We start from the raw sequence: 23,565 nt of genomic DNA on the forward strand, positions 1-23,565 counted from the left end.
TGAATGCACAAATGATTAAGCAACACATTGTTAGAACTCAGATCACTTCCTCAACTTTCTCCATAATATCACTTAGCAAAGGAAATATGAAAGTAAGTGCCTGATCATTAACATACTCTCCCTAATTTACTTACATGAGTAAAACTGGAGAATTTTAAAGGGATGAGTTATGACAAATTTAAAGGGATGAGTTATGAGTTATTTTTTGCATCGGCAGACTTTTTTTTTACATTGCCATGCTTCATGCACAATTCAAAAGAATGGTACTGTGTGTACTGTGCTACTTGGAGAAGAAAAGAGCACTAGAGAGCACATGGACCGGATCCTAATCTCAGAGACGTAAGATGGCTTGCCCCATAGTGAGGTAAGGAGCCTTCCTGTAACTGTGCAATGAAGTTTTCTTAAAAGTGTGCTATGAACTTTCACAAGATGCTTTTCAATTTTTGAAACATTTTCACATAATCTCATTTAGTTTACACACTAACAAAACAAATATTACAGTCCCATTCCCAATTATCCATTGCAAAGGTATAAACCAAAGCAGAGAAAAGTAAACAACTTTGCCCAAAATTGCAAAGTTATTAACTTTAAGGAATAGAGCCTTAACTCAGATTCAGCAGTTCTGACTTCAGTTAACTTCTAACTTTTCCATAGTGGCACCTCTGAAACTAACTATGTGCCAGTTTATTTGGATAGTACATATTTGCCTTCTACATTTTCTTGCTCAACTTTATAGTAAAATAGCCTTAAGAAAGAACAAACACATTATCTCTTTATTCATAACTGCTTTGAAGGCTAGGTTGGGAGTAGAAAACCGGGGGGCTTTGGGTAGATTATTTCATATTTGGGGGCTTCATCTATAAAATATAGAGATTGGAAAATTGATTCTAAAGTTCTTTCCAGCTCCCAAGTTTAATAATGTTATATGTTTATCTTTTTTATTTTTTACTTTTGTCTTCACCAGAACCACCTATTTTTCTTAAGCATTTGCCTTTAATTTCTCAAATATATAATAAAATAATATAGATACAAGTGTATTGATGTAGGAATTGGGGAGAAGAAAGCCAAACAGAGACACAACCAAAGGGCTTTAACAGTCTTATAAGATGTGCTAAATGCTTATTAAATCAATACTGTGCTCTGTGTTTGGAGAAGTTGAGAGTGTAATTAATTAGAAGTTAAAGTTATTCAGTGACTACTATATACCTAACACTGCTGTGTTCATTAAATATTAACTCATTTAACCTTAACAGCATTCTGAGGTATTAGTCGCACTTTACAGCACAAGCACAGGAAAGTTAAATAATTTGTCCAAGTAAACAGCTAGGGAATGGTGGTATCAAAATTTGATTGCAGGGGTTCCCTGGTGGCTCAGTGGTAAAGAATCCACCTACAGTGCAGGGGGCGCAGGTTCGATCCCTGGGTTGGGAAGATCCGCTGGAGAGGGCATGGTAATCCACTCCAGTACCCAAAGAAGATTCTTGCCCAGAGAATCCCAAGGACAGAGGAGTCTGGCGGGCTACAGTCCATAGGGTTGCAAAGAGTCACACACGTCTGAAGCAACTTAGCACGCGCACATGGCCTACTCCAGCGACCAGGCTGATCCCCACTTCACTATACTGTGTGGCTTTAAGGTACTCCCCATTCAATAGAAAAGACTAAACGAACAAAAAATGCACCACAGCTATAATACATAAATATATATAAAAGTGTGTTAAGTCTTACAGAACACTACATGTTTTATGAATGGTTATAGAATGTCTATCATGTGTCAGGAACTTTTCGTCTATTATTAGGTATTTAGTTTCTTTAGTAAATATGGAAAATTAAGCTCAGGAAATTAACCTTCCCAAGTCATGAAAAATAACAGCACACCAGGGGGTTTCATCTCAGGTCTAGGAAACCATGTTCTTGCCACTGTACCATGCAGTCTCACACATTCAATCAGTTATGGCAATCATTAAAGGCTTCATAGAGAGTAAGAGTTGAGATGAATTCTAAAAAAAAGAGTAGGCTTTTTTCAGATGGAGAAAGGGCTCAGAGCAAAGTAAGGGAAAGTATTCTCAGAAGGAATGGTTGTCCCATCTGCCTAGAATAAAGTGGTAGTCGCTCAGTCATGTCCCACTCTCTGTGGCCCCATGGACTGTAGCCCACCAGGTTCCTCTGTTCATGGGATCCTCCAGGCAAGAATACTGGAGTGGGTGGCCATTCCCTTCTCCAGGGAATCTTCCCGACTCAGGGACTGAACCCAGGTCTCCCATTTTGCAGGCATATTCCTTACCATCTAAGCCACCAGGGAAGCCCATGTGAACAAAAGATTATGTGACCTTATGCAAGGAAAAAGTTACCAGGAGTGTCAAAGCAAATTTCCAAAGTAGTTTTAATCCGAAAAACACTCATGGAGTGCCAGAAGTGGTGATTTGTGCTAAATACGTTAACCTTAGAACAAAATTGAATGAAGGGAATTTTATAAATTAAAATGGTCTAAGTGTGCAGCCGTCCAATGGTCTGACAGTCCAAGTTTAGACTTTAAAGATCTCAGAAAGGTACCTTGATCATCTGCTCCTTTAACTGTAATCCTTAGAAATTTTCTTCCAGATGGACTCTTTACTTGAAACTAAAAGCGTACAGTTTAAGATTATATATGCTGACCAGGACCTTGTTGTTCAGTCGCTCAGTCACGTCTGACTCTGTTACCCCATGGACTGCAGCACGCTAGGCTTCCCTGTCCCTGACCATCTCCCGGAGCTTGCTCAAACTCATGTCCATTGAATCGGTGATGCCATCCAACCATCTCTCCCTCCATCTTCTCCTTCTCCTCCTGCCTTCAATCTTTCCAAGCACCAGGGTCTTTTCTAATGACTCAGCACTTTGCATCAGGTGGCCAAAGTATTGGAGCTTCAGCTTCAGCATTATTTGATGAGGACCTTGGTTTCTGGTATTCTCTGCTGCATACCAACTATGGATTAATCTGCAGACTCTGAAAATCAGACCAGCAGGTAATACCAGCTGTCCATCAGCACAAACATTTAGCTTGACTATAAATGATGGAAACAAACAAATAAGAACTAGTCTTTATGAAATAATATGTGCCTCTTTGAAGAGAATGCACTCTTAAGGAAAACCAGTGAGAAATATTGTCTAGCATTGGAGCCTGTTATCTTAGTCATTTTTTCCCACAAAACTGACATTACCTAAACTCCTGGCATATAAAAAGGTTAATGTTTTTTGACTGCTTAACAAACTTAAGATCTGATTAAGGCAACTCTGAATTATATCAACTAAATTAAAATAATTAGGATTGAAATTTGAAATCCGTGTAAAAGATTCTACAAAGATTACCTAAACCTCAAATCTTACTTTGAAAATATTTTTAAGCAGAAATACGAAATCTCTTATTTCATTATATTTCAATTTAATTCACTAAATAACTTAAGAAATCTATCAGCAACTGACAGTTGCCTAACTGGTACAAACATAAATGTTTGCGTAGGGATTAAATCTATTCTCAGTTTAAAATCGGCAATATTATTTTTAACTGGAAAAGGAAATGGCAACCCACTCCAGTGTCCTTGCCTGGAGAATCCCAGGGATGAGGGAGCCTGGTGGGCTGCCGTCTATGGGGTCGCAGAGAGTCGGACACGACTGAAGCGATTTAGCAGCAGCAGGTTACTTTATTAGTTTCTCTCGTTATCAGGGAGTAAAAAAGAGCTTTTTTTTTTTTTTTTTTAAGGACTAATTTAAAGTGCATTCTAACAGGAAACGCGAGATTTCCAGCAATGCTTGCAAAGATGGGCCCAAGTGTGATTTTTCTGCGCCACCTTGTGGCCATAATGCAACTACTACACGTGAAAGTTAAAGGCTTTTTCCTGAGCTGCTGAGGCCTTCTAAACAGCCGCACTGCGGGAACCTGCCTCTACTCAAACATGCAGAAAATAGTGTCTTTCTTTGTAGTCAGTGATGGGAAACAGACTTGCCCTTATCCCTCCGTTCTCCTCCATTTCCTTCATTCTTTAATTCCTTATCCTGGGGACCGCCCTCCCACCGCCCTCCTAGGGTCGTTTCTGCGTTTGACCTCTCCACCTCCCGGGGCATGCGGTGGGTACGGCCCCCTTCCCCATGCGCAGCCAGGTCCCTGCCGGCGCCTGGACCTGCAATCCCGGCCGCGAGGGCCCGCCCCCTCACACTGGCAGCCAATGGCGGCTCGGATCCGCCCCGCCCCTCCCGCCGCGTCCCGAGCGAGTTTGGGCCTGGGCGGCAGGGCTTGAGCCCCTGGCTCTGCTATTAGGCTTCGGTAGGCGCACAATCAGGAGGCCTGCGGCCTGGCCTTGGGGAAGCCATGGACTCGCAGGGGCTAAAGGTGAGCGGGCAAGACGTGCCGCGTGTTGCTGTGGGGGGATGGCGAGGTCCCGGGGGGCGTGGGGAAGCGCGCGGGCCGACCGGGCGAGGCCGTTGTTGCTTGCGGTGCCCGCTGCCCAGTCTGGCTGGGTGTCCCGGTTTGGGGCGCCGGCCTGTAATTTACATCACCTGCTCTACCTCCGCCGACCCTGCTTAGGGTCGGGCAGCCTTCCCCACGCGCTGCTTTCCGAATTGCCGTTAGTGTGCTGGCCCATCCTGTTGTCGTCTTTACTTTTACTTTTGTACCCTGTTTGCTCATAAGGTTTTTAGTCATTTTATGACACTGAGTGCGACTCCGAGATGAGATTTTTAAGGACTCCAGCAAACTAGTGTCAGCAATCCCCCTGCGACGGTAAAAGGAGCAAAAAGATTTTATGAAATCAATTAAAGACATAGGCTTGAAAATGGAGTATTTTAGGGTGATGGTCGGACACGACTAAGAGACTGAACAACAACAACTCTGCTTATCACTGATGCATCCCTTCGGCAAATATTTAATGACGATCCACTTAAGAAATGATGATACGAAAACAAAGATATGAGGCTTGGAAATAAAATAAGTTACTTTTTAGGATCATGATCTCCATTCATTTGTTCACTGATTCCCTTGTTCAACACATGTTGAACGAGGGCTCACCGTGTGTCCACTGGAATTGGGGATAGTAATGAATAGAACAGTCCCCGCCTTCACCGATCTTATAGTCTATTGCTGGCGAAAACTTTAAATAAATTAATTCAACAAATGTTTATTGAATGTGTCCCATGTGTCTAGCATTGTTCTAAGCCCTGAGCATAATAAGCCCTGCAATAATAAAGCTAAGAAAAACCCTCCCAAATCTTTCTACGTTTGATGGGGGGAGGAGTTAGTCCATTTACAGGTGAATGCAGTGTGTATTGTTTGCTGGTGATGAGTGGATGGAGAACACTTAGCCAAGTGATAGTGTCTTTCGCTTTTTTGTCTGAAACTTTATTTTCCTGTGGAGCTTTCCCCGTCCCCTTAAATTTGTTCTTCATATTGCCACCTAAATGAACTTTTCAATAAAAACACTTCTCATGCTAAAAGGTGTTGTTTTTAGCATGTTCTAGTCTAAGTGTAGAGAATCAACTCAATAGGAGGTCCTTCTTGACTCCAGCTTTTTCTCCAACCACCTCTTCCAATTATCCCTGTTCTACTTAAGCCTCTAGAAATGGCCAACATTCTCTATAATGGGCCAGGTGGTACATATTCAGGCATTATCGACCATAGGGTCTCCGTGGTATCGAGTCTGCCGTCAGAGCATGAAAACAGCCATAGACAGACAATACTTAAGCAAGTGAGCGTGGCTTTGTTCCAATAAAACTTTACTTACAGACACTGAAAGTTGAATTTCATGTAAGTTTCATATGTTATATTTTTCTTCTCTTTTTTTTTCCTCAACCATTTGAACATGTTGACTTGCTGGCTGTGTGAAAGCAGGCAGCAGGCCAGACATGGCCCATACGCCACAGTGGGCCAGTCCCCGCTCCCGCATACAAGGATGGTTTTAGTCCTCTCCATCCTCACCCAATCCCGGTGAATCATGGCTTAATTCTGCCTTCTGTGTTGTTTGAGGTCCTCTTTTGGCCGACTTCCTTATGAATCATGAAGAGGGATAGTTAAGAGTACGTATGTAGGAAGTAGGAGTTTGTGAATAGAATCAGTTTCTAAATCCTCCCCAAGAATTTTACTCTCCTATCCTCGCATACCCCAACCTCACTCTCCTGCATTCCCAAAGCAGTTTATACGCTCTTTTCTTGCATTTGCTACACTACATTTCAGTCTTTTAAAAACTTTGTTTTATTGAAATATGGTTGATTAACAATGTTGTATTTCTAGTGTACAGCAAAGTGACTACTCAGTTATAATTAACTGAGTTAATTCTTTATAGTTAAATGAGTTAATTCTTTTTCATATTTTTTTCCATTGTGGTTTATCACAGAATATTGAATGTAGCTCCCTGTGCTATATAGTATGGAGAAGGCAATGGCACCCCACTCCAGTACTCTTGCCTGGAAAATCCCATGGATGGAGGAGTCTGGTAGGCTGAGGTCCATGGGGCCGCTAAGAGTCCGACACGACTGAGCGACTTCACTTTCACTTTTCACGTTCATGCATTGGAGAAGGAAATGGCAACCCACTCCAGTGTTCTTACCTGGAGAATCCCAGGGACGGGGGAGCCTGGTGGGCTGCCGTCTATGGGGTCGCACAGAGTCGGACACGACTGAAGCGACTTAGCAGCAGCAGTGCTATAGTAGGGACCTTGTTGTTAATCCATTCTCTATATAATAGTTTCTGCTAACTCCAAATTCCCAATATCTCCCTTCCTCCCTGGCTACCACCAGTCTCTTCTCTCTGTCTGTGAATCTGTTTCTGTGTCATAAATAAGTTCATTTGTGTTATATGTTAATTCCACATTTAAGTGATATCATATGTTATTAGTCTTTCTGACTTCACTTAGTATGAGAATCTCTAGGTTTATTTATGTTGCTGCAAAATGGCATTTTTATTATTAATATTCCATTATGTGTGTGTGTGTGTATATATATATATATATATATATACTACATCTTCTTTATCCATTCTTCTGTCGATGCACATTTAGGTTACTTCCATGTCCTGGCTATTGTAAATAGTACTGCTGTGAACATTTGGGTATATGTACCTTTTTGAATTACAGTTTCCTCCAGATATATGCCCAGGAGTGAGATTGCAGGATCATATGGCAACTCTATTTTTAATTTTTTGAGTAACCTCCATATTGTTTTCCATAGTGACTGCACCAACTTACAGTCCCACCAACAGTGTAGGAGGGTTCCCTTTTCTCCACACTCTCTCCAGCAATTGTTATTTGTAGATTTTTTTAATGATGACCTGTGTGAGGTGATATTTCATTGTAGTTTTGATTTGCATTTCTGTAATAATTAACGATGTTGAGCATCTTTTAATGTGTCTGTTGGCCATCTGTATGTCTTTGGAGAAATATCTGTTTAGGTCTTATGCCCGTTTTTCCATTGGGTTGTTTGGGGTTTTTTGTTGTTGTTTTTTCTGAGTTGTATGAGCTGTTTGTATATTTTGGATATTAAGCAAATATTTTGCAAATATTTTCTCCCAGTCCATAGGTTGCCTTTTCTTTTTGTTTATGATTTCCTTTGCTATGCCAGAACTTTTAAGTTTGATTTGGTCCCATTTGTTTGTTTTTTCTTTTATTTATATTGTCTTGGGAAACTGACCTAAGAAAATGACTGGTATGACTTATGTCAGAGAATGTTTTGCCTAAGTTCTCTTCTAGGAGTTTTATGGTGTCATGTTTATTTTTTAGTTTTTAAGTCATTGAGGTTTTTTTGTATGTGTGGTGTGAGGTTGTGTTTTAACTTCATTGATTTACGTGCCACTGTTCAGCTTTCCCAGCACCACTTGCTGAAAGAGACTGTCTTTTCTCCATTGTATCTGTAACTCCAACATATTCTTAACTCCTTTGTTGAAGATTAATTGACTATAGATGTGTGATCAAATAGTCTTTAGATTCTAGTCTCAGTTGAAAATTTTAAGCATTTCTGGGGCTTTTCTGGGACAAGAACCGTGTCTTATTCATCTTTATAGTCACTGTACTTTGTCCAGTCTCTGGCACTCAGTAAATGTTTTTGGACTGGACAACCTAACCTAAACCAAGACAGTAGAAATTGGTTCAGGGAGTGGGAAGTAGACTAGAGCAACAGAAGAGCCTACTGACTGGTTAGACTTAGGGGGACTATGCAAACAGGAAGAGAGAATTTCTGACTAGGTGTCTGGCTTGGGTGGTGGAGAAACTGAAAATAGAAATCTGGAGCTGCGATGAGAGGTCTTGACACGTTTTTCTGTTTTGTTTTGTTTTGTTTTTAATATCATCAACATATGGAGTTTGGAGGAACTTTTTTTTTCCCCCTGAATAGGAGGAATTGAGTACAATAATTCAATGAATCCTCACAATGACCTGTAAATGACTACCAGCATTTTATCAGTGAGCAAACTGAGGTGCTGTCGGATAGACCAGAAATTTGAAACCAGGTCTTTTTACTTTAAAATCCATGTCCTTTTTAGGTTACCATGCCCCTGCCTTTCAGGAGAGTTATATAGGTGCTTAGCGATACTAAATGCTGAATAGAAAATCAAGTAAGATGGTATTAAAAGTGTCCAATTCTTTGCTATCCCGTGCACTGTAGCCCGCCAGGCTCCTGTGTCCGTGGAATTCTCCAGGCAAGAATCCTAGAGTGGGTTGCCATGCCCTCTTCCAGGGGATCTTTCCAATCCAGGGATCCAACCTGAGTCTCCATCTGAGCCCCCAGGGAAGCCCCAAAAGTGTCCTTAGTTGTGGCAAACCAAAGAGTCACTTGCAACCTTAGGGAAGGGGCTCTGGAGGAAACCTGCACTCTTCTGAGATGTGCTGTGGGGGTCTTGGAAATGGCATCTGAATAATGCTGTAAAGAGACTGTGGCTGAGACGGGACCAGAGATCTGCAACCAGAGGAGGGAAGCATAGTGAGGTTACAGAGGACGTTTGCCTGACTCTTCTAGAAAAGCTCTCAGACCCTCCAGAAACAGTACACTGGAAAAAAAAAAAAAAGGAGCTGTATAGACACTCATTTTAACCCTGTCAATGAGTGCTTCATTTGTGTTTCTCACAGATGAGCAGCTGAAGAGTCATACTAAATAGGTATGGAATGGCCTGAATTGGTTCGTGGAGGTGAATCAGGTGTATCTCAGTGATGGGAAGTATGGAATATGGTTTCCCTCTTTGATTAGGTTAGCAACTAAGCCTTAGATAAGATCCTAAGAAAAACAGTATAAAGCATAGCTGATGGTGGGCTTCCCAGGTGGCACCAGTGGGAAAGACCCTGCCTATCAATGCAGGAGACATTAGAGTCACAGGTTTGATCACTGGGTTGGGAAAATCCCCTGGAGAAGAGAATGGCTACCCACTCCAGTACTCTTTTTTTTTTTTTAAACTTTACAAAATTGTATTAGTTTTGCCCCCACTCCAGTACTCTTGCCTGGAGAATCCCATGGACAGAGGAGCCTGGGGGGCTGCGTCTATGGAATCTCAAAGAGTTGGACACGACTGAAGCGACTTAACATAGCTGATAGTACTTTTCTGCCTTGTATATGAATAATGTAATTTTGAAAAAAAGCCTGAAGAGAGTGATTTCCTTTAAAAAATAGATTCTTTGTTTTACTGACAATTATTTATTTATCGTGGAACTCAGAAAACATAATCTTTGACAATAAATTGCTGGGTTTAATAGGTCATTACTTTGTGATGCTACAAAAGCAAAGTAGAAACAAAGTGTTGTTTGTTTGTTTTAAGAAACCTGTAGTCTGGCCATAGAAGCCTCTGGTCTTTTTTTTAACTTTTTTTGTAATTGAAAGTACTCTGACTTCAATATTGTTAAGAAAGCATTTAGGAGAAAAAGATTGAAATTATTAGAAAATATTGTTATTTTAGTAGTCTTATGTTCATTGTGTTCCACATTTCTTATTACTAAGTGCTAGCCTTTAACAATATTTTAAGGAACTTGGAAGAAAAAATACAGTAAGTTTTACATTATTCAAGATCTTAGATTAATGCCTGCTTGTTAGAGTATTTCAGAACATTGGAATCTCTCTTAACTTTATTTCCTTTTAGGCTTTGATTAATTACTACTGTCAGGAGAGATATTTCCACCATGTGTTACTTGTTGCCAGTGAGGGAATGAAGAGCTACGGCAGTGACGCAGTCTTCAGGTTTTATCACGCTTATGCTACATTAATGGAAGGTACGTGCTAATTATTAAGCACTCCCACAAGTGTTAAATTCTTGTTTTGCGCCAAGAATAATTTTTCACTTTGTGGTTTTGATTTTCAGGTAAAATTCAAGAAGCTCTTCGAGAATTTGAGGCTATTAAAAATAAACAAGATGTATCACTTTGTTCTCTAATTGCATTGATATACGCTCATAAAATGAGCCCTAATCCAGGTATAGTATTTAAATATAATGCTTAGACAGTTTCTTCTACTCAGTTCATTTTGATTTTTGTCAATTACCTTAACCTTCAGTCTGTTCATACTGTATTATATATTATCTGTGGATACTATTAATATCATATTTGTTTTATCATCCTGACAAGACCTTAAGTTTATTAAGCATAAGAAATATGAGTCTTCTCTAGCTTTCATATTTCTTATATCCTATGGAAGAGGTTTCATTAGTCTGTAGGAATTGTTTGAATTAATACAAAGGTGACTATGTATTAGCAATGGTTAAACCAAAAAAGGACAGCTCAAAACAGGTGTAGCAGCCAACTTTAACTTGTGTGCATATATAGTTAAATGCGTTTTCTTTCTTCTGCTATATCTTAAGATTCTTAAAAGCTCTTATATCCCCCAAGGGGGCTAGCTCTTTTTAAGATATTCAGTAAATTTTTATCCAGTAGTAGGTTGGGAGATATGATTAGATTATATAAGGAACTTTATACATAAACCAGCAATTAAAATTATGTGAACTGTCTTAATATTTAGTGTATCTTAATGGCTGAGGCAGAACAGTATTAAAATTTTAGGTAATAACAAAGAAATAATATTGTATTCATCCTTACATATCTAGTAACAGCTAATAGCATCATAAAAAGATCTTGTTTCAAGTAATTGGACACTTACCAAATGTCATAAAATTGTTTAAAATAATAGAAAACAGTTTTTTCTTAATCAGAGTATCACTTACATCCTTCCCACACATGCTGCTGCTGCTAAGTCACATCAGTCGTGTCCGACTCTGTGCGACCCCATAGATGGCAGCCTACCAGGCTCCCCCGTCCCTGGGATTCTCCAGGCAAGAATACTGGAGTGGGTTGCCATTTCCTTCTCCAATGCATGAAAGTGAAAAGTGAAAGTGAAGTCGCTCAGTCATGTCCAACTCTTAGCGATCCCATGGACTGCAGCCTACCAGGCTCCTCCATCCATGGGATTTTCCAGGCAAGAGTACTGGAGTGGGGTGCCATTGCCTTCTCCGTTCCCACACATATACATGTACAAATCAATAACATGTTATTTAATATGTTTAGCTTGTAAACAGACCTAACAACTAGATACTTTCTGCAAGGGACTGTATCAGATAAAGCAAGGGGTTCCCAACCTTAGGGTGGTCGACCAGTACCTCCTGTCAGATCAGTGGCGCTATCAGATGAGGAATAAAATGCACAATAGATGTAATGCAGTTGAATCATTCCCAGACCAGCCCCCTCCAAGTTTGTGGTAACATTGTCTTCCTGGAGCAGGTCCCTGGGGTTGAAAACATTGGGGACTGCTAAAGAGGAGCCACAAGAATTGTAAGAAGTGATCTGCAACATCAGTTTATAATTTAGTTGGGAAAGAAAGTGTTAAACCTACAAAGATTAAATACTGTTATTATTAAGTAAAATGATACAAAATAAAACAGATGAATCCATAATTAATTGAAAATGGCATGTACTGTTTATCCATAGCAGTAGGCTGGGAGGGCTTTGTGAAAATGGAGATTGATCTTGTCTTTAAAGGTTTGAGTATAAAGCATATTTGTCAGACAGGAGAACTTGGTGGGCAAATATGGCAAAATGGTTCAGGATTAGGCTCCTCTCTGGATCCCCTTTCTCTGTGCTCCAGCAGGAGTGTGTATAGCTGGAGCAGAGAGTTTGCATAGGAAAGCTAATGTAGTCAGTAAGCCTAAAAAAAAAAGTAACAAAATATGTTCTTCCTGGAAGCAATTTGTCATTTAATTGGTTATTCCCAAGAGTACTGGTTCTGTTGGAAAATATGATTTCCAGGATACTAAAAAGATGGAAGCAGAAGTATTGTTTAGAGACATCTGAGTCCTCACTCGACTTTGCATAGATGAAGCTGAGTGGGCTTGAACTCAGGAGAGGCCCAGAAGCCTGTCAGTCTCCCTGAGAAAGGGCCTAGATTGTTCTTGTACATTCTTCCTGAATATTGATGAAAGCCCTGGTTATGAAAAGGCTGTGATGCATTAAGAACTGGAGCTGATATCCAGCAAGAGCCAGCTTTGTGAGCTAACCGATTCTCCGCTTGATGGAAATATAGGCAGGAAGGTGCAATGCCTGCTTCCGCCCTGATAAGTTCTGTTTCTGTATCACGACTATTTGATGAAAACTTCTGAAGGTGTTCCATGGGCGTGTTGGGCAGAAAGGATATCTTGCCAAGCAATCTAGCCCTCCGGAATGCGATTTTGTTTGCTAAATTCAAAAAGTTGTACCTTGGTAATCCTTCACTTAAGGATTTAACTCTATCACTAGAGTTAAAGAGGAAGAGTCATGTACCTTTCCTCGGTAGCCATTTCCCAAACGGTAGTCTGTTAGAATCTCAACCCTCAACTTTCACATTTCTTTTTCCTATTACCTGACTGATCCACATTCTGATTTGACCCAGGATTTGGATCTAATTGACATTTGTGTCCTAAGCACATACATAACAGATTAAATAGAAGTGATTAGAGTTCTAGAAGTCACTCAGTCATGTTGGACTCCTTTGTGACCCCATGGACTGTAGCCCTTCAGGCTCCTCTGTCCATGAGATTCTCCAAGCAAGAGTACTGGAGTGGGTAGCTATTCTCTTCTCCAGGAGATCTTCCCGCCCCAGAGATTGAACCCACGTGTCTTGTTTCTCCTGCATTGGCAGGCAGATTCTTTACCATTAGCACCACCTGGGAAGCCCATTAAACTATATAAGTAGCAGTAATTATACCACTTTTCATTGGCCTATGACAGCAGCCTGACATATGTTTTAAAATTGGATTAAGAATTAGGGTAATTTGACCACTAGTTCTGGGTTTTCCCTTAATAATTGTCCTATATTAGAGTCATTACTAACTTTTTTTTTATGTCTTGAGAATGACATCAAGTATAGAATGGCACTGTGGTCACAGTAGTTGTTAGCTACACATGGCTGTAGAGCATTTGAAATGTGTCTTACTTGAGGATATGAATTTTAAATTTAATTAATTCACTTTTACTGGTAGTTGATTCAGTTGTTAGAAATATGTTTAGGATGAATATATGATTGTGTTTTTTCCAAAATAAATTTTATGAAATCTAAGTATATATTAAGATTTTCTGAAGAAAATGTAGCATCTTAATTGAGATGTGCTTTGTGTAAAGTGCATATCAGAATTTAGAAAGAAGGAAAAAAAAGGAAATTATCTTCTTAATTTTCAAATCCATATGAAATGATCATTTGGATATATTGGGTTAAATAAAATATATCATTAAAGTCAATTTTACTTCTTTCTTTTCACCTCTTTGTAGCTACTAGGAAATTTTAAATTACTTAGTTCAGTTCAGTTGCTCAATAGTGTCCGACTCTTTGCGACCCCATGGACTGCAGCATGCCAGGCCTCCCTGTTCATCACCAACTCCTGGAGTTTACTCAAACTCATGTCCATTGTGTCGGTGATGCCATCCAACCATCTCATCCTCTGTCGTCCCCTTCTCCTCCCGCCTTCAGTCTTTCCCAGCATCAGGGTCTTTTCCTATGAGTCAGTTCTTCACATCCAGTGGTCAAAGTATTAGAGTTTCAGCTTCAGCATGTCTTTCCAATGAATATTCAGGACTGATTTCCTTTAGCATGGACTGGTTGGATCTCCTTGCTGTCCAAGGGATTCTCAAGAATCTTCTCCAACACCACAGTTCAAAAGCATTAATTTTTTGGCACTCAGCTTTCTTTATAGTCCACTTCTCACATCCATACATGACTACTGGAAAAACCATAGCTTTGACTAGAAGGACCTTTGTTGGTAAAGTAATGTCTCTGCTTTTTAATATGCTGTCTAGGTTGGTCATAATTTTTCTCCCAGGGAGCAAGTATCTTTTAATTTCATGGCTGCAGTCACCATCTGTAGTGATTTTGGGGCTTGCATATTTCTTGCATTTATTTCTACTAGTGTTGCTATAAAGAGAAGAACTATATTCTCTGCTGTTAATCATCTGATCTATCATAAACTCTTGATCTAGAATTTAATTTTCACTTAATGTGTTTTTTCCCTCGCCCAGATAGAGAAGCTATTCTTGAGTCAGATGCCAGAGTGAAAGAGCAGCGTAAAGGAGCTGGGCCAAAAGTTTTGTACCATGCAGGCTTGTTTTTGTGGCACACTGGTCGGCATGATAAAGCGAGAGAATATATTGACCGAATGATCAAGATATCAAATGGGAGTAAAGAGGTAGCTGATTTTCTTATTTTGAAATAGTATCATTAAAGAAAGCTTAATGTTGTTTATATATTCAGTGGTATTCTTTGTTATTGCCCACTCTATGCTCACTTTATAAGTAACAGCTTTATTTTAATATTTTATAAAATTCTGGTTTTCTTAGGTTGCTTTTTTTAATGCAGTCTATTAGCTCTTGACGAGATCCTTCCTGCTTCCTTCCCTCCCTTCCTTCCTGTCCTTTCTCTTTCCTTCTTTCCCACTCTCCTTATTGAACTGCTCTAGGTACAGGGCACCTTTATGTACACTGTTAATAGAAAGGTAAGAAATGCATAAACTTGACTTTGATGAACGAATCACCTAGCAGTGTTGTAGAGCACATACCCACTTAATATGAGAAAATTGACAAATGGAATGAGAAGTGTGATTAAAATGTGCAGGGAAATATTAGCATTTATTGCTCATTTACTTTGTGCTTGGCACTCTTCACCCATTATGTAAACGTTAGAAGAATGAAGAAGAATTTCTTGAAGGAAGTAGTATTTGAGCTAAAATTTGAAAGATGGATACAGTTTCCACCAGCGAAGATTATGGAAAAGGGAATTAGATATACCCAAATGGGAGATAATATGGAAAAAGGAAAACAAGGAGACATGTAGATTCTGGGTACAGTGAGAACCTCACATCTGACCAGAGTTTAGGGTAAACAGAAGAGAATGGAAGAAAAGGTTGGAAAAGTAGATTGGGACAAATTGAAGGATCTTGATGGGTAGGTACAAATATTTGAATCTAATTTGATATGCATTAAAGGTCATTGAAGATTTTTAATCGTGTCAGTGTTACTTTAAAGTGAAAATTCAGAATATGAATTTAGCAAAGGTTTACAGGATGAACTGGCCTGGGAAGAAACCAGAATGCAGGCCCCTTTGCAAAGGTAGTACTTTCTGCCAAAGGTTTTAAGGATCTACACTAAAATTATACAGTGGATAGGAACTTGAGAATTATCAAATACCTGCAGGAATTTACAGCTTATTATAAATAACACAGGAAAGATACTGAGGTGTCAGATATCAAGGATGTCTCTCTGAAGTTTTAAGCCTGGACAATTCAGAGACCAGTTAATGTGGATAGAAAATACATTGGAATGAGAAGTAATCTTGGAGAGAGATAATGTGTTTGCCCTTAGACGTGCTATATTTCAGGCCCTGGCAGAACAGTGAGATGGAGACAGTAGATGAACTTTTGGAAAGAAGAGAAAAAATTAGAAGAGGTGTTGGATTAGAAATAAAGGTTGGGAATCATCCACAAGTTTGAAACAATTCAAATAAGGACAGTGATCTAGTGAGTAGAAGTAGCATTGTTTAAGAATTCTTACCTGTCTTTTCAGGTGTAATACAGGGAAGTAAATATGATCTTAGTTAAAGATTTAGAAGATTTATTAATTCACCTAGAATTTTTTTTTACAAAGGAGCAGATTTCATAATTTTTTATTTGGCATTAAAAAGAAAAATAGTATACGAGTATCCATCTTATTTCTAATCCTATAAACCTTACAGCCCATTGGCTTACTAACATTTCTGAAGGTAAATGTTCATGACTGCTTCATCTTTAAATTTCTGAGAGCATTTTATCCTTTTATTTGAATCTCACTGAACTAGTCAAAGAGAATGAGATAGTTGCCAAATTATCTTAATATTTAATAAATGTGAAACAAGGAACTTCTTCCTCATCTTATTTCATTTGGTCTGTTTCCCCCAAAAAAGTAACAAATTCTTATTTATGTACTGAATTACATGTTTAACAATTATTAATAATAGTTTATTTTAAAAACCACACATAAGAATATTGGTTATTTAGCATTAATTGTTTTACAAACTTCTTCATATTAATACTGACTATAGTAGTAATCTTAAAGACTGAAACTCATAATAGTCCTCAAGACTCTAGGCTGGCAAGGGCTTGAAAGTGATTTTATTGTAGTTTTATTTTTTATAAGATTATTCAATAGAGTGATTTTTGCGATTGATTACAAATAAGAATGATGTAGCGTTTAACTCCATCCACATTTGTTTCTTTCATTTCCAAGAAAAAATAAAAGAATTACTTGTTTTACAGGGACAGGTTTTGAAAGCATGGCTTGATATTACAAGAAGAAAAGAACCTTATACTAAAAAAGCATTAAGATACTTTGAAGAGGGATTGCAAGATGGGAATGATATTTTTGCTCTACTGGGTAAGGTGAGTTGGAGTTAGATTAATAAAATGGTGTTTTAAAATTTATTTGTAATATATCTGAAACCCAACAAAACTAGCTCAAAATGATGGTTTTAAATGTTACTTTCAACTCTCAACTGCATTTGTATAGGATGATGAACAGCAAACTAGGGAAAAGTACTCCCTGCCAAATTCTTAAATCCTGGATCAATTTTATTTGTTTTTGTTGTTGCTGTTGTTAGTTGTGATGGTTCCTACATTATTTACTCACCAAACATCTATGAGGCGTCTTACCCTGAGCAAAATAAAACGTCTTTCTTTTATGAAGCTTATGTTCTACTGGTGGAGAGAGACAATAAACGAAGCAAGTTATATAGTATATTAGAAGGTGATAAGTACAATGGAAGAATACAGAGCGAGAAGTACAACTGGGGTATGAAAGCAGTTTTAAATGTTGTAGTCAGAGAAAGTGACATTTGAGCAAAGGTGAATAGGAGGTGAGGTTTAAAGCCATGTGGGCCCCTAGGGAGAGCATTACAAATAGGGGTAGAGAGTTCATATACCTTAAGGCATATGCCTTTAGTCTGGAGACTAAAGCAAAATGAGTGAAGGGGAGAGAAGTGAAGGATTGAGGGAAGGCAGGTGAGTGTCAGGGCAGGTGGGTATGGATGGGATGGGGATGAGAGGCTAACCCTTCTGTAAAGCCCTTGGCTCTTGCTTTGAACCGGGTAGATTGGCAGCTGATGAAAAGAGAAATAACATGATCTCACTTAACCCATACCTTGGGAGGGATAACCAAGTGGCAAAGTCATTAGAAATCATTGATGGGTGGAAATGTTTAATTTGGACTCTTTCTTCAATCCCATTGATGACTTTGAATGCCTTAAATTATTTTTTTATTTCAGCAAAAAGAAACTAAATTTATATTAGGAAAACAGTCTATTAAATTAGCGATTTGGGGGAGGGGATAAAAAAGAAAAAGAGGATTATTAGTGTCTTGGCTACTGCCAATATCCCTACATTGCTCTTGTCAATTTCCAGGACTAGTGAGCTTCTTCAGATGCTTGTCATCAGGACAACTAGAATTCATACTGACTGGACTCAGGTTTTGCCTAATGGCGCTGCTAGAGCTTACAGGCATATAGCAAGTTTTTTGTTGTTTTTTTTTTTAAGTTTTTCTGTCTCATTTCTCTTCCTCTCTAGTCCTTAAAGCAAAGCTAGTAGATAATCTTCTCAGGTAGGGCTATTTCAAGTGTTAATATAAGCAGCTTAGGAGGATTTTCCCTTTTCCTCTAATACTTTTTAGACTGGTTTAAATTCTTTTTCTGATATAACCCATTCCAATTATGTATGTATTTTTCAGTTCATTCAAGCAGTGGCTTCCATTAGTTGAAGTCCAACCAGGAATGATATGAACCAATTATATAGCAAATTTAGTTTCATTTAATATGATATGTTTTCTGAATGTTGAGCTTTAAGAAAACGAAGATCATGGCATCCAGTCCCATTACTTCATGGGAAATAGATGGGGAAACAGTGTTAGACTTTATTTTTCTGGGCTCCAAAATCACTGCAGATGGTGACCGCAGCCATGAAATTAAAAGACGTTTACTCCTTGGAAGGAAAGTTATGACCAACCTAGATAGCATGTTCAAAAGCAGAGACATTACTTTACCAACAAAGGTTCATCTAGTCAAGGCTATGGTTTTTCCTGTGGTCATGTATGGATGTGAGAGTTGGACTGTGAAGAAGGCTGAGCGCCGAAGAATTGATGCTTTTGAACTGTGGTGTTGGAGAAGACTCTTGAGAGTGCCTTGGACTGCAAGGAGATCCAACCAGTCCATTGTGAAGGAGATCAGCCCTGGGATTTCTTTGGAAGGAGTGATGCTAAAGCTGAAACTCCAGTACTTTGGCCACCTCATGCAAAGAGTTGACTCATTGGAAAAGACTCTGATGCTGGGAGGGATTGGGGGCAAGAGGGGAAGGGGACGACAGAGGATGAGATGACTGGATGGCATCACTGACTCGATGGACGTGAGTCTGAGTGAACTCTGGGAGATGGTGATGGACAGGGAGGCCTGGTGTGCTGTGATTCATGGGGTCGCAAAAGAGTCAGACACGACTGAGGGACTGATCTGATCTGATCTGATCTGAGTATGATATGTTGCATTCACATGGGAGGTAATGGTCTAAGGAAGTACTAGATGTGCTCTGTTGTCATGATTTTGTTATTTTAAGTTACCAGCTATTCAGACAGATTCCAAGGGTGTCTATATATTTTTTAAAATTATCTTTATTCTTTTTTGCTATTGCTGTATGCCGTTGAGAAGTTTAAATAATTTATTTTGATGCAGTCAATGGCATCATTGGATGGTTCTCACACTTTTCCTTTAATTCTATGGGAATATAATCTCAAACTGATTTCAGGAATGTATTGCAGTTATACTGTGCATCTGTTGAGGCAGATGCTCATTTTGAACTGAGATATTCTAGGACTAAATTTACTCCTGAAGGGGATTCAGTAACACGTTTTAAAAAACGTGTTAGGCCTCATCATCTGTTCTTAAAGCACATACTAATTTGTAGATTTATATTTTCTGACCATGAAAGTAATTACATGTACATTGTAGAAAAATTTTAGAATACAGTAATATCTGAATTAAAAATAAATATCAGCATTGGAGATAACCAGGTAAATTTATTATATTGTAAATTACATCTCTGTTTCATAAGTATAGGTCTACAAATTAACATAATGACCTTTAATGGCACCTGAAATCTTATCAAATGAACATGCTGTTATTTAATGCTATGTGGACATTTTGGGTTCAGTTCAGTTTAGTCACTCAGTCGTGTCCGACTCTTTGCGACCCCATGAACTGCAGCACGTCAGGCCTCCCTGTCCATCACCAACTCCTGGAGTCCACCCAAACCCATGTCCATTGAGTTGGTGATGCCATCCAACCATCTTATCCTCTGTCGTCCTCTTCTCCTCCTGTCCTCAATCTTTCCCAGCATCAGGGTCTTTTCAAATGAGTCAGCTCTTTGCATCAGGTGGCCAAAGTATTGGAGTTTCAGCTTCAACATCAGTCCTTCCAGTGAACGCCCAGGACTGATCTCCTTTAGGGTGGACTGGTTGGATCTCCTTGAAGTCCAGTGGACTCTCAAGAGTCTTCTCCAACACCACAGTTCATAGTCCAACTTTCACATCCATACATGACCACAGGAAAAACCATAGCCTTGACTAGACGGACCTTTGTTGGCAAAGTAATGTCTCTGCTTTTGAATATGCTGTCTAGATTGGTCATAACTTTCCTTCCAAGGAGTAAGCGTCTTTTCATTTCATGGCTGCAGTCACCATCTGCAGTGATTTTGGAGCTCAGAAAAATAAAGTCTAACATTGTTTCCACTGTTTCCCCATCTATTTGCCATGAAGTGATGGGACCAGATGCCATGATCTTAGTTTTCTGAATGTTGAGCTTTAAGCCAACTTTTTCACTCTCCACTTTCACTTTCATCGGGAGGCTCTTTTAGTTCTTCACTTTCTGCCATAAGGGTGGTGTCATCTGCATATCTGAGGTTATTGAGATTTTTCCCGGCAATCTTGATTCCAGCTTGTGTTTCTTCCAGTCCAGCATTTCTCATGATGTACTCTGCATATAAGTTAAATAAGCAGGGTGACAATGTACAGCCTTGACGTACTCCTTTTCCTATTTGGAACCAGTCTGTTGTTCCATGTCCAGTTCTAACTGTTGCTTCCTGGCCTGCATATATGTTTCTCAAGAGGCAGGTCAGGTGGTCTGGTATTCCCATCTCTTTCAGAATTTTCCAGTTTATTGTGATCCACACAGTCAAAGGCTTTGGCATTTTGGCTTACTTTAACTTTTTCTATTGTAAATAATTCTATCATAATATCCAGTTATGTCTTTAAGGTAATTCTTAGAAGTGAAAATATTGAGATAGTTTCGCAAATTATATTGTTTATCTCTAAAATTTTCTTAAGGCGGAAAGTAATTTTTTTAAAAAGATAAAAATTTCTTAGTTTTAGATGCTACTTACAGATATCCTGAAATATTTTATTCTAAAAGGTAATTTTTTCTGTTATAAATACATTCTTTTTGATATATTCTTTAAAATTTTTATCCTAAAACTATATTTCTGTTATTTAAAGTGAATTTTAAAACAAAATCACTTATTGTATAAAATATTTTGATTCTGTGTGATGTTTCAAAATTTTGTTTGATTAAAACTTACTTTTCTGATTATAAAAGTGAAAACTATTCCTTACAGAAAGGTCAGAAAGCAAAAATATAGAAAATGTTAAGTAATAGAATTGTACCTCACCTGCTGTGAGAACCTAAGTGTATATGATCACAGTTTTGATGTCACTTTTTACTTTTTTCTCCCATTAGGCACAATGCCTTGAGATGCGCCAAAATTATTCAGGTGCTCTGGAGACTGTGAACGAGATAATCATGAATTTTCCAAGTTTCCTTCCTGCTTTTGTAAAGAAAATGAAACTACAGCTAGCTTTGCAGGACTGGGACCAGACGGTTGAGACAGCACAGAGGTTAAGTAAAACAAGATCTCACAAATATCTTTGGGTCTGGTTTTAATTTCGAGAAAAAAGAAAATCTATGTGTATTTTTTTCTTGTAAGGTATTTTCAACTTGATTTTTTACAAATAATATAGAATTGAAGAAAATCTTGACATTCCATTGTTTTTTAAGGACTGAATTTATTGGTTTACATAAATATATATTAACACCTGAGTAACTATTCTAAGACACTCTTAAGGTTCAGAAGGACAATAATTGCTGACCTCATGAAGCTTATATTCAAATGAGAAGAACCATGTAATAAGTAAACAAGAAATTCTGTAGGGTGTTACAAAGTTATAAGCTCATTGGAGAAAAAGTAAAGCTGGAAAGTGATATAGGGAGTTGGGGGAAGGGCTTCTATTTTATCAGCTGATCAGGGAAGGGCTTCTATTTTATCAGCTGATCAGGGAAGGCCTCTGCGAAGATGCCATTTGACAGAGGGAGCAAGTGTGCAGACATTCCAGAGAAGGTTGCAGACTGAGGGGAACGAAGGTGCAAAGTCCTTGAGGCAAAAGTCCGTGTCATATGGTTAAGGGTGGGAAGGAGCAAGGTGACTAGGCGGTAACCTCAGAACAGAGGGTGGGAGGGGGAAGGCATGCCAGGCTGGGAAGGGTCTTGTTCATCATTGTAAAGAGTTTAGTTTTTCTTCTGAAGTCTGAGGGCCTTGGATGGTTCCCTCTCTCTTCTTCCCTCTCTGCTTTTCCTTCTTTCTCTCCAGCAGTCTCTTCTTTTTCTTCTCACTGTTAAGTTAATGAAACCAGGATTTTTATCCAGCAGGTATTCCATGATAGGAATTGTATTGGTTGTGTGCCATATTAGCGTATAACTTGTTGCTTATACTCAGTTTTTCCAATAAATTGTTGATGGATCCAGAGGCTTGGTTAGATTCACATTCAATACTTGTTTTTGTCTGACATTAATTCATAAGTATTGATGTGTTCTTCCATCAAACAGACATAATCTCTGCATGCCTCTTTTTTGTGTGATATTAGTAGCAATTCATGCTTAATACTTGGGTACTTGGTTTAGGATTATAGTAAGATTATATCTTTCCTTCTGCATTTCTTATTTAGAATACTCCTGTAAAGAAAAACTTCTGCTGGTTCGTTATCTAATGTTACAGTTCATACAGGAAAAATTAGATAAATGCTTGAGTCTTTGACCTTATTCCCAGGTTTCAGAAACAAGTAAAAAAGGCCCCTTGCATACCTAGCATTCGCCAGTGGTGATTAAGGATTTGGGTTTGTTTGTTTATGTGATATGGGTTAAACTTTGAGTGTTTCTAACCATTTTGGTTATTATAGTTGCTCAGATTGACTTATCTTTGGTCATTAGTAGCTTCTTCAAGTCCTTATGACATGATCCTCGAAGTCTTTTGTAGTGTCCATACTGTTACATTTGGCAAGATATACCAGGGTTATTTTGTGTATTTACTGACCCATTATAGGTATCGGCCATTGTACAGGGAAATCTAACTCCTTTTACTGAGAAGTGGTATTTGGAGGCCACAGTTTGTGCATAAATAAGTTTCTGATGTTTATACTTTTCCGATTTTTTACCTAGGCACTGTTTGTGTGCTGGGTGTTGGAAGTATCTGCATAATAATGTGCAAAATATATATATGTATCGTGGGGGCATTTAAAAAATGATAAACAGACTTGTTATATGGTTTTTAAACTTGATTTTTCTTTAACTTAAATATTTCATTAGCCATGAATGGTGTCTATAAGGTGAACATAAATATAGTTTATTTTATACTTCCCCATTGATAGGCATTTAGGCTATTTTTAATTTTTTGCTATTCTAATTATTGTAGTAAACACACCCACCCACTCAGCCACACACCCACACGTCTTTATACACATGGAGAAGTATTTCTGGAGGATGGTTTCCCAAATAACAAATTACTGATTTAAAGGGAATTTTATTTTTTGGGGTAAGCTAAGCTCTTGTGAAAAGTAGATACAAATATGTTTATTTTTGTCATCTGTAACTGCTTTGAGTGGGTGTAAGACTTGATCAGTCAGCCTTTCTCCACATTGTCTTTAAGGAACCTAAGTTCTCTCTGTCTTACAACTCTGCCTTTACCTAAAACCTCATGATGTTGGTGTCCACCTGGTAAGAGAGCAAAGA

General features: G+C 38.6%; 1 protein-coding gene across 4 annotated transcripts in view; it reads left to right on the top strand.

Moving 5' to 3' along the window:
- The first annotated feature begins 4,207 nt into the window (after positions 1–4,207).
- Positions 4,208–23,565, top strand: part of TTC21B (tetratricopeptide repeat domain 21B) — a 96,060-nt gene continuing 76,702 nt past the window's right edge. Inside the window, exons 1-6 of one of the 4 annotated variants that reach the window (XM_055572380.1) lie at positions 4,208–4,360; positions 10,076–10,205; positions 10,295–10,405; positions 14,466–14,632; positions 16,733–16,855; positions 21,244–21,401. In XM_055572380.1, coding sequence (XP_055428355.1) covers positions 4,340–4,360; positions 10,076–10,205; positions 10,295–10,405; positions 14,466–14,632; positions 16,733–16,855; positions 21,244–21,401 — 710 coding nt within the window. In that variant the 5' untranslated portion in view covers positions 4,208–4,339. Of the gene's footprint in view, positions 4,361–5,672; positions 5,771–9,218; positions 9,322–9,530; positions 9,983–10,075; positions 10,206–10,294; positions 10,406–14,465; positions 14,633–16,732; positions 16,856–21,243; positions 21,402–23,565 lie in introns of those variants that run through there. The other 3 variants (XM_055572382.1, XM_055572379.1, XM_055572381.1) reach the window with 3 other exon arrangements.

This window comes from Bubalus kerabau, chromosome 3 (genome assembly GCF_029407905.1).
Source record: "Bubalus kerabau isolate K-KA32 ecotype Philippines breed swamp buffalo chromosome 3, PCC_UOA_SB_1v2, whole genome shotgun sequence".
NCBI lineage: Eukaryota > Metazoa > Chordata > Mammalia > Artiodactyla > Bovidae > Bubalus > Bubalus kerabau.